The following is an 11,810-nucleotide window of genomic DNA, read 5'->3' on the forward strand; positions in this document are numbered from 1 at the left end:
AAGATTTATAAAAAATTTATTAATATGTTTTTTATATGTATTTTTAGTAAGAGATTTTGATGAATTAAATATTATGTGTATTTTTAACAAAGGATTTTTATAAATTAAATATCACGTGTATTTTTGACAACAATATTTGAAAATTGATGATTTAAGAAATCGCTTTGTATTTTCCAACAAACTGTTGTTTAATAAAAAATCATTTAAAACAGTTATAAAACAATTTTTTATAATAATCTAATAGAACGATTTTATTTTGTTACCTAAAAATAATAAAAAATTAAATTTCAACAATAATACTGTAAAAATTATGTTGTTATCTAAAATTATGTAATAAAACGATTTTAAAGTGTAACAAAATTTAATGTTGTTAAAGTTCATATTTATTATAGTAGGTTAATACTCAAAATAGTCCCTGAAAGATCACCCGATCTTCGTTTTCGTCCCCGAATGTTTTTTTTAATCAAATTAGTCCCCGAAAGATTTAATTTAAACCACGTTCGTCCTTCCGTTAGGTCAGTGACGTCGCCGTTAGAAATCTGCTGACGTGGACTGTGACTTGGCTGCCCACCCTAATACCTGGCATGGTGAGTGTATTGCTGACCAGATATGTTTAGTGTGTTGCATCAATTTCGTCCCCAAGTGTGAGATTAAAAAACCCTAATTCCCAACCTTCGAAGAACACGGTTGCCTTGGTTGAGCGTTGTCGTAGACCCAGGTGTTGTGCTTGCAGGAGGAAGTTGGTCTGGGCGCCATGATGGGAAGCGGAAGTGGAGGGGCCGGTCGTGGGTTTCCATCTCCCTCACTGAGTAGTTATACATCGAGCTCGTCCATGCGAAGAAGAAGACAATACCATGAGGAAACCTGTTTCTGCGGTTTAAAAACCTTGATTAAGAAATCAGGGACATCAAAGAACCCAGATCGGTTGTTCCATACCTGTGCAAGATATCGGGTGAGTTTAATTTTGTATGAATCATAGCATGATGTTGGCTTCTACTCTTGTTCTGGGCTTTACACTGTTGTTCAATTTTTCCAGAAAGGGAACCATTGCAATTTTTTTAAATGGGTGGAAGAAAATGAAGATGTAGCTGTTGCAGAGGGTTCCAGGGGTGTCCCAGAAATGGAAGGAGAATTGGACATTGACTATGAAGATTGGAAGGTTAAGTTAGCATGGAGAATAGGTAGTTTAGAAGCAGAAGTTAGAGCACACAGAATGTTATTGTGCTTCATGTTCACTATTGTGATGCTAGTCATGTTAGTAGGAGTGTTACTTTGCATCTCATATATGTACAAGTAGGGCTGATTTTGTTGTTTCCAGTACCCTAGCTAAAGTATTCTAATATGAAACTAGAGTTTATCAATGGAAATTTGGTTTTTGGATAACCTGTGGTGAAAAGATAAAATGTAAAGAAGCAAATGGCAAACCAGACACATAACAAGATAATAAAGTTCCTTAAATTTCTTAATATAAAGTGTCATAACAAAAGGTAGTAGAATTCCTAAAAGTGATTCAACAGAAACACTTCATACCAAGGCATAACATGCACCCAATAGAGTCATTACAAAACATTGATTCTAGATATTGTTTAACAGAAACATAAACATGTCTTTCTTAGTCTAGAGCCTAGAACAAAAAAAAAAGGTTGCATATGTTTAGATGGATGTGCTTCAGATGGCGTCGTCTTTCTTCCTAGGCCGTTTGAACCCTGGAGTCGGGACGAAGATCATAAAACTCGCAAGCTTCTTGGTTGTCGCAGCACTAGATCCTCTGATTGTTCCAGCAGAAATTGGAGCTATTGCAGTTGGTGGAGCAGAGTGGGGAGAGGCAGCTCTTTTCCCTTTTCCCTTACAAACTTGAACCTTTGGTGGTCTTCCCCTCATTTTAGCCTGCATGACATAGTAAACACCAAACTGAGAAACTAAACAGCTGTAGTGAAATGAAATTGAAGTTAAAGCAGTAAAGCAAACCGGTGTTGTTTCAGTGGCTGCATTTGACCGCTTTGGTGGTGGGGAAACAGACAAAGGGAGAGGATTATGTAGAGTTGCACCATCAGCATCAGTTGGGAGCTCGTTTGGTACATCTGTATTAGGGTTAGTTAAAGCCAGTTGCAGCTGCATTAAACGTGCTTCTTCTTCAGCATCAGCCTGTTTCTTCTTCTGGCATGTTCTCTTGTTGTGTCCAACCTCACTACAGAACATGCATCGGATGGGGTTATATTTTCTCTTCATTCTTGTCTTGGACCCAGATCCTCCCTCATCTTTGTCTTTTCTTCTGTTCTTTGTCGGTCTACCTGGTTTGGGCTTAATTGGAGCGGGAACTGGGGCAGGACGACCTGTTTTTTCCCATAACTCTTGGCCCTTCACTGGATTAACATGGAAAGCATACGTTTTTCGGTATGATTCCATGGTTAACCACTCATGGCAGTAATCCTCAGCCCTCTTATCATTCTTATCTTGTATACAGGATATGGCATGCATACAAGGCATACCTGTGGCAGCAGTTAATATCTCAGACATAGTACTCCAGTGTAAGAGTAGTACACTTCAGAATCTTAATATAGGGTGAGAATATATACCTGTCAATTGCCAGAATCTGCATGTGCAAGTTCGATTTCCTAAGTCAACAACCATTGTCGTTGGCCAGCCGTGAACCTCGTATAACTCCTCATTCTGATCACCACTCCATTGTGGGCTCCAATGCTGAGAAAGCTTTGTCATTGCCTCAAGCCTGCTCTGTTGCACTGGAGGCAGAAGACCTTGGTAGTTAGCCAGTTTCTCCCTATTGTCAATCATGGATTTCATTATGATCCTCCTAACCTCCTCTGTCAGTGTAAGGATAGGCTTACCCCTATCATGTTTGGTCCTTGCATTAAATGATTCACAGGCATTGTTACATATAGTGTCCATTTTAGGCCCTTCACGAAAATGAGATTTCGTCCATGATTCTTTCGGCCACTTATCCAGATAAGCCCATGCTCGTTCATTCAACACCTTCACCCTCTTCATGTTTCTTTCAAACTCACTAACAGTTCTAGACCTAGCACATTCCCACACCAGCTCCTTCAATTGTATACTGCCCCACTGTTTGGAAAAATTCCTCCACAGATGCTAGACGCAAAATCTGTGGTGAACTCTTGGCATCATATCCTGCATGGCTGGGATTAATCCCTGCAAAAAAAACATTTCAAACATTGCTTGTTCATTAAATCAAACAAATTCAAATACGTATTTCATTAAATCAAACAAGTCCTCATAAGAAATTAATGAATTCAAATAAGTCCTTAAAAATCATTTCGTGCAGCAAAATGGTCCTTACCTTCTGCATATCCGAAATGAAGGCCCAACTATTTTCCCTGTAGTCACCGATATCATTCTGTAATATCTCAAGAAACCAGTGCCAGTTATCTCTGTTCTCAACATCCACAAATGCATAGGCTATCACAAAAACGTGATTGTTAGCGTCCTGGCCACAAGCAGTCAGCAGCTGCCCTCCATGCAAGCTCTTCCAAAAGGCTCCATCCAGGCCAATTAACGGTCTACACCCAGCCTTGAATCCTTTCTTACACGCCTCCAGACATACATAGAACCTTTGAAATTGTGGAGGACTCTCAGGCATGGGAATGACTCCAACCTGAACTGTTGAACCTGGGTTGGTGGTCCAGAGTTGGTTAGCATAATCCCAGATCAGTCCGTATTGTTCAACTTCATCCCCTTCCACTACTTTCCTTGCTGCCTTTAAGGCCCTAGTAATGCAGGTCCTATTAAGCTTAACGTTGCACTTCCTGACAAACCAGTCGTATACCTCTCTATGCTTCATAGTTGGGTGCTTTCTAAGCTTAGGAACCAGCTTACCCAATGTCCACTCTTGTGTTGCAGCTCTGTTCTTTCTCTTTCTAGGACAGCTATGTTCATCAACTAGTGTCTTAATCTGCCATACCCCATTCTGCTTATTACATGCACAATAAACAACCCATGGACATCCCTCTATTTTACATACAGCCCTCACTCTCACATTATCATTTTTAATGAAATTGATATTCCTACCCCATTGTATTGTATAATCTCTAGTGGCATTCATGAAGTGTTGTTTGGACTTAAAGATCATGCTAACCTCAAGCTTCAGATTTCCAAATTTTGCCTTTTCATTGTATGGTGGATAAACAGTAGGCTCCTCCTCATCAGAGTCCAGGACCTTATCCATATCTTCTGAGTGCCAGGAGTCACAGTCGGATTCAGTCTCAATTCCAGAATCCTCTCCAGAGTCTGTCAATCCAATCACAACACACAGGCCAGTTATCAAATTAATATGTCTGATAAAAAAAACATGATTAATATAAGTCGCATTATAAACCATCAGTTACCTGAATCTGATGGGTCATCCTCTTCAATGTCTTCGTAGCTAGAGTCATCTGTGTCAATAACCTTCTCTTCCCTTCTAGAAGAAGCTGGTCTGTGCTTCTCTCTAAAATCATTCTTTCGTATACCTCTACTTTCAAACTCTTCACCCCCACTGTCAGTGTCACTGGCATCTCCCAATCCTTTGGTGGGTTTATATAGACTGTCCTCAGCACTCTCATATGACTCATGAGAGTCACTATCATCCTGAATAGGGGGTGGCTTAACAGTTCTCCCAGATCTAGTGCAATGCTGAGTTGGGTTGTTCTTGTTTTTATAATTTGACTTCTTTGGAGGTTGGTGCCTACTTCCTGACTTAACAGCTGTGCTAGGATTTGCAGGTTGGGAGAAGCTTCTTGGTTGGAACTTGGGCTGGGGTTTAGGCTTTGGAGTGGGCTGAGAACTACACTTTTTGGTGGGGGCAGAAATGGGCTTCTTAGTGGGCTTTTCACTGGGCTCAGAATTGGGTTTTTCCTTGGGCTTCTCTGCTTGCTGGGAAGACCTTGTCTTGGGCTTACCATATTCCATGTTCTTGTGGTGAGGATTGGGTCCAGCAGAGTTGGGAGTGGCTTTGGCTTTATTTTTGGGAGTGGGATGCAGAGGCTTTGTTGACTCCCTTTGTGAGTGGCTCATTGTGGACTGGGATGCAATTTTCCTTGCTTGCATTGCAGGCTGTGTGCTGGGCAGCTTCAACAAGGGTGCATTGGTTGCCAGAATGACATCATCTTCCTCACTCATGCATTCCACCACGTGTGGCTCTGAAACTCCATGTTCAAAGTATGTGTTCATCACATTGTGATTCCTCCTACAGGTCTTACACAGTTTCAGCAAGTCTTTATCAGTCTCCAACTTCCTCAGCCCTTTCTCAAGCGACAGCCAAGGAACCTTCTACCAACATAAACCCCCCCAGCATATCCCAGTTATTTATAGTATCCTTTAACAAAAAACACATCCAACGTATCCCCATCCACCCCCACTAACACTTCCGTATTATCTGGTTCGTAGATTCTACTTCCTTTCTCATCATTTTTAAAGCTTCCACCATGATGAAAAATGAACGTTATCGGAGGACCCTCCATCTTAGAAGTGCAAGGCCTCCAAACCCTATACAAAAATTAAAAAGGAACATGAAAAACACTAAATCATCACCAACACAGACCCTAAACCACTAACCATTACTCCATTAACACAAGCCATAGTTAACACTTTTCCTAAGCCAACAATACAGAGTCTTTCCTAATTTACGCATTCACCCATTCATAAATCCAACCCTGGAATGAAACCCTACACCCTATTCAGTAACAGATTATTAACGATCACTCAATCAAATAATGTGGAAACTACGGTTTTATACAGTTTTACCAGAGGGTTTTGGCAACATACAAAAAAGTTTACCTCTTACTTCGAACGCAGAAACAACGCTCTGTTCTTGCCTTCAGGTTTCCCACCAGGCTCCAGAGTAGACGCACCAACAATGCTCCACGCCTACTCCAACGGTTGCGTTCAATGGGGCAGTCTTCTTCGTCTTCCTGTTGCTTGCTTAGGGGGTAGAGAAACAGAGACTCAAGCTTAGTATGAAGAAGAACAACTGAGGTTAGAGACCAAAGACACAGTGAAAAACGTTTCACTATCCCCTCAAAACGCAAGCGTTTCATTGCGACACGCTGGAGTGACCAAACGGCGTCGTTTGATTGGGGTGGGCAGCCACGTCACAGTCCACGTCAGCAGTTTTTAACAGCGACGTCAATGACCTAATGGAAGGACGAACGTGGTTTAAATTAAATCTTTCGGGGACTAATTTGATTAAAAAAAATATTCGGGGACGAAAATGAAGATCGGGTGATCTTTCAGGGACTATTTTGAGTATTAACCCTTATTATAGTGTTATTTGTTTGATATTTTATCTATCATTAGTCTTAGCCACTTCATGGTTCATCATGTTCACTTTCACGTTCTCATCAATCAATCTATTTTAGTTGCATTTCATTTGCATTAGCTGATTCCACTTTAAAATATGTTTTAGTTTTAAATTGATGAACTCATCTGGGAAGTTGTTAATTTTGTGAAACATCAGGCTTGTTCAATAATAATACTAGAAACATGAACAAATTTGTTCAATGATTGCAAAATTGCAAAGATCAATATTCAGATAAGCACATCGTCATTTCCAATGTTTGAACACCTACACTCATAACTAATTCCCTTTTGCTATATACAATCAACAAAACCTGCTCACGCTTTCTCTCTGTCTTGCTACCTCAACCTTTTGCATTCTCATCCTTTTTCAATTTAAGAAAATATGTTATTCTCTCATTGAAAATCTTTCAGTCACTGATTTAATGTAGAAACTATAGGAATCTAAGTGATGTGATCTTTCATTTTGTTGAACCACTTTCTTTGATGCTGGAATTGAACATATTGTTTGCCAATAAGTTGAAACTAGAGTGTGTTATTGAGGAACTAGAATTGCTATTTTGAAAGAGTTCTCTTTTAAGTTAATAATATACTATTATTGAAATAAGAATGCAAGATTATCAATAACTGACCTACCAAGCTAACTCAAGCTTCTCGAACTCATTTGTATATTATTGAAGTTGATTTAGTAGATTATGGAATGTCGTAGCAAAAATGGAAGGGATAGTTTTGATGGAGGAGTCATTTAGATTAATGTTAGAGAAATTCGATAGTTATATTATAAATTATAGAAAAAGTACAAAAATATTTGAGACTTCATGTGTTTAGTTAATTACAATCAACTCTATAATGGCTTATTTATAGACTTATCAAATTAGTGTTTGAAATTTTTAGATAATTTCTTTTTAGATATTTTTAAATACTACCTTCTTAGATATTTTTAGATAGTTGCTTGATTTATTTATTTAGTTTCTAACTTCTCAATCATAATACCTAGATATTTAATCTTACAAAAACAAGATGATGAGAAATCTAGAGAGTTCTATAAATGTGTAGCATTATTAATACTCTTTTTTGATGCACAACGAGCATCTTTTGAAATAGTTCAAACTTTGATTTTGGTAGCGCCTTAGTGAAGATATCAGCTAGTTGCTCATCTATGTTGCAATATTCGATCTTTAACTTTTTCTCCAATATAGCATCTCGTATTAAATTATACTTGATAGCTATATGATTGATCCTACTATGATGGAGTGGATTGTTTGTCATTGCTATTGTTGATTTGCTGTTGCACAATATAGTTGTTAGGTCTTCTTGTTTCTCACCTATGTCTTCGAATATTTTTCTTAGCCATATTACTTAACTAGTAGCATTTGCAGTTACAGGATACTCGGCTTCAGCAGATGATTGAGGCACAGTTTCTTGTTTCTTTGATGCCCAAGAGAAAACTTCATATCCTAGTGTAAATGCTGAAGGTTATCAATGGTCTAGAGAAGGGAGGTTGAATCTATGGGTTCTTTTAAACTTGTATTTTTTTTAACCTCAAACTGAACTTAGATTAGAGTTGCTATTGAGTATGCAAAGTGATAATATAGGAGACAATTTAGTTTTGTCTCTTAACGATTGATCAGGAACAGAGCAAGCAAGTTACTTTAGAATCCGCCTGTTGTGATTTCTGTGAGATAGATTAATTAAACAGGAGACAATTTCATTTTGTTTCTTACTGAATGAAAAACAGAAATAGAACAGAGAAGAGAAAATGACACAGCCATATATCCTGGTTCAACCACCTTGTGCAATGTGGCCTACATCCAGTCTCCACCATAACTATGGTGGAATTTTCACTATCTTTCTCAAAGATTATATACACCAATTCCCAAGCATTCTACCCAAGCTTGATTTGGCTAGGCTCACTCTCTAGACTTTCAACCACTAAGTGCTCACTCAACTTAACAAAGAAATCCTCTCAGAATCATAAATACAAAATAGAAATACATACAAAAGAGTTGGAAATAATTTCTGGCTTTTCTCCAAGATTATTTTCTTTGCTTTTTCTCTTAATGACTTTTACTAATATCTCACACAATGCCTTTTTCCATTGATAAGAAATAAAGAAAGATAAAACTAAAAAACAGAAAATTCAATGTAAAACCATGAAGGAGAAGAAGGTTTAGCTTGAAAGCTATGAAGACCTAAACAGTGTGCTCACTCTCCTTGATTTAATTTATGGTCGTTTACCCTTTTAAATAAGAGTCAAGCTTCCAAAACTTGAGTTTGGTTGAACATCTTTGACTTTGTTCTTCTTTCCCAAAATTCAGATTAGCGACGCAGAGGAGAGATGGGACAGCAACAGTGATTAGAGTTGGCTTGAATCCTGACTTAGTTGCTTCTCTTTCTTCTTTTTTCTTTGACTTCAAAAATCTGAACCATTGATCCATTATTTGGCCCAAAGTTTCAATTGTGACCTTTGATTTACAACAGAGACACATAACCTCTATTTTCTTCTTCTTACTCGAATGGTGCATTGGTGCACGAAATTGTGATCTCAACGGCGCCAAAAACTTGGTATGCACGTTCATAATCTCAATTCCTTTTCACAACTCCGAACAACTAACCAGCAAGTGCACTGAGTCGTCCAAGTAATAAACCTTATGTGAGTAAGGGTCGATCCCACGGAGATTGTCGGCTTGAAGCAAGCTATGGTCATCTTGTAAATCTCAGTCAGGCAGATTCAAATGGTTATGAAGTTTTGATAATTAAAATGGCTAATCATCTGTCGGTTCTTAGGCAGATTCAATGGCTACCGTCCATCTTCTTAGTGAAAATGGTCCAAATGCGCTGTCACTGCACGGCTAATCATCTGTCGGTTCTCACTCATGTTGGAATAGGATTCATTGATCCTTTTGCGTCTGTCACTCCGCCCAACATTCACGAGTTTGAAGCTCGTCACAATCATCCCATCCCAGATCCTACTCGGAATACCACAGACAAGGTTTAGACTTTCCGTATCTCAAGAATGCTGCCAATTGATTCTAGCTTATACCATGAAGACTCCGATCTTTCGGAATGGAGGCTAAGAGATACACACTCAAGCTATTGCAGATAGAACGGAAGTGGTTGTCAGGCACGCGTTTATAGGTGAGAATGATGATGAGTGTCACGGATCATCACATTCATCAGGTTGAAGTACGAGTGAATATCTTGGAATAAGAATAAGCTTGAATTGAATAGAAAAACAATAGTACTTTGCATTAATTCATGAAGAACAGCAGAGCTCCACACCTTAATCTATGGGGTGTAGAAACTCCACCGTTGAAAATACATAAGTAATGAAGGTCGGCCATACCTCCAAACGTGTACAATATGATATATGATAGCATATAACTGATCAAAGATGGTCCAAAAGACATAAAATAAATCTCTAAAAGTAGTTTTTATACTAAACTAGTAGCTAGGGTTAACAGAATTGAGTAAATGATGCAGAAATCCACTTCCGGGCCCACTTGGTGTGTGCTTGGGCTGAGCATTGAAGCTTTCACATGTAAAGACTTTTCTTGGAGTTAAACGCCAGCTTTGGTGCCAGTTTGGGTGTTTAACTCCCGCTTTTATACCAGTTCTGGCGTTTAATGCTAGAATAGGGTAGAAAGTGGGCGTTCAAACGACAGTTTACATTATCAAAACTCGGGCAAAGTATGGACTATTATATATTGTTGGAAAGCCCAGGATGTCTACTTTCCAACGCAATTGAGAGCGTGCCAATTGGGTTTCTGTAGCTCCAGAAAATCAATTTCGAGTGTAGGGAGGTCAAAATCTAACAGCATCTGCAGTCCTTTTTCAGCCTCTGAATTAGATTTTTGCTCAGGTCCCTCAATTTCAGCCAGAAAATATCTGAAATAACAGAAAAGTACACAAACTCATAGTAAAGTCCAGAAATGTGAATTTTGCTTGAAAACTAATAAAAATATACTAAAAAGTAGCTAGATCCTACTAAAAACTACCTAAAAACAATGCCAAAAAGCGTATAAATTATCCGCTCATCACAACACCAAACTTAAATTGTTGCTTGTCTCCAAGGAACTGAAAATCAAATAGGATAAAAAGAAGAGAATATACTATAAATTCCAAAATATCAATGAAACTTAGCTCCAATTAGATGAGCGGGACTAGTAGCTTTTTGCCTCTGAACAGTTTTGGCATCTCACTTTATCCTTTGAAGTTCAAAATGATTGGCATCTACAGGAACTCAGAATTTGGATAGTGTTATTGATTCTCCTAGTTCAGTATGTTGATTCTTGAACACAGCTACTTTATGAGTCTTGGCCGTGGCCCTAAGCACTTTGTTTTCCAGTATTACCACCGGATACATAAATGCCACAGACACATAACTGGGTGAACCTTTTCAGATTGTGACTCAGCTTTGCTAGAGTCCCCAATTAGAGGTGTCCAGGATTCTTAGGCACACTCTTTTTGCTTTGGATTACGACTTTAACCGTTCATTCTCAAGCTCTTCACTTGACACCTTCACGCCACAAGCACATGGTTAGGGACAGCTTTGTTTATCCGCTTAGGCCAGGATTTTATTCCTTTAGGCCCTCCTATCCATTAATGCTCAAAGCCTTGGATCCTTTTTATTTTTTCCTTGCCTTTTGGATTAAAGGGTTACTGGCTTTTTCTGCTTGCTTTTTCTTTTTCTTTCTTTTTCTTTTATTTTTCGCCATTTTTTTTGCAAGCTTTGTATTCACTACTTTTTCTTGCTTCAAGAATCAATTTTATGATTTTTCAGATTATCAATAACATTTCTCCTTTTTCATCATTCTTTCAAGAAATTCATGTACTTCTTGTTCTTTTGCATTTAGAACAATTTTTTATTTAAGAAAGGTGATAGATTCATAGGACATTCATAACTTTAAGGCATAGACATTAGACACTAATGATCATGTAATAAAGACACAAACATAAATAAACATAAAGCATAGAGAACGAAAAAAATAAATAGACAAGGAGATTAAGGAACGGGTCCACCTTAGTGAGGGTGGCGTCTTCTTCCTCTTGAAGAACCAATGTTGCTCTTGAGCTCCTCTATGTCTCTTCCTTGCCTTTGTTGCTCCTCCCTCATAGCTCTTTGATCTTCTCTAATCTCATGGAGAATGATGGAGTGCTCTTGGTGCTCCACCCTTAGTTGTCCCATGTTGGAACTTAATTCGCCTAGGGAGGTGTTAATTTGCTCCCAATAGTTTTGTGGAGGAAAGTACATCCCTTGAGGCATCTCAGGGATTTCATGATGAGGAATTTCCTCATGCTCTTGTTGAGGTCCATGAGTGGGCTCTCTTGTTTGCTCCATCCTCTTTTTAGTGATGGGCTTGTCCTTTTCAATGAGGATGTCTCCCTCTATGACAATCTCAGCCAAATTACAGAGGTGACAAATGAGGTGAGGAAAGGTTAACCTTGCCAAAGTGGAGGACTTGTCAGCCACCTTGTAGAGTTCTTGAGGTATAATCTCA

General features: G+C 38.6%; 2 protein-coding genes across 2 annotated transcripts; both read right to left on the minus strand.

The window, feature by feature from the left end:
* On the minus strand, positions 1,591–2,999 carry LOC107611305. Its single transcript, XM_021109651.1, has 2 exons — positions 1,969–2,999; positions 1,591–1,887 (listed from the first exon to the last, which is right to left on the minus strand). The coding sequence occupies exons 1-2, from the start codon at positions 2,515–2,517 to the stop codon at positions 1,669–1,671; spliced, it is 768 nt and encodes a 255-aa protein (XP_020965310.1). The 5' UTR covers positions 2,518–2,999; the 3' UTR covers positions 1,591–1,668.
* Positions 2,545–6,260, minus strand: LOC107611306. The gene is made up of 3 exons (XM_016313251.2): positions 5,791–6,260; positions 3,317–5,499; positions 2,545–3,081 (listed from the first exon to the last, which is right to left on the minus strand). The coding sequence occupies exons 2-3, from the start codon at positions 4,352–4,354 to the stop codon at positions 2,545–2,547; spliced, it is 1,575 nt and encodes a 524-aa protein (XP_016168737.2). The 5' UTR covers positions 4,355–5,499; positions 5,791–6,260.

The sequence above is a fragment of the Arachis ipaensis genome, chromosome B08, assembly GCF_000816755.2.
Source record: "Arachis ipaensis cultivar K30076 chromosome B08, Araip1.1, whole genome shotgun sequence".
Taxonomy (NCBI): Eukaryota; Viridiplantae; Streptophyta; class Magnoliopsida; order Fabales; family Fabaceae; genus Arachis; species Arachis ipaensis.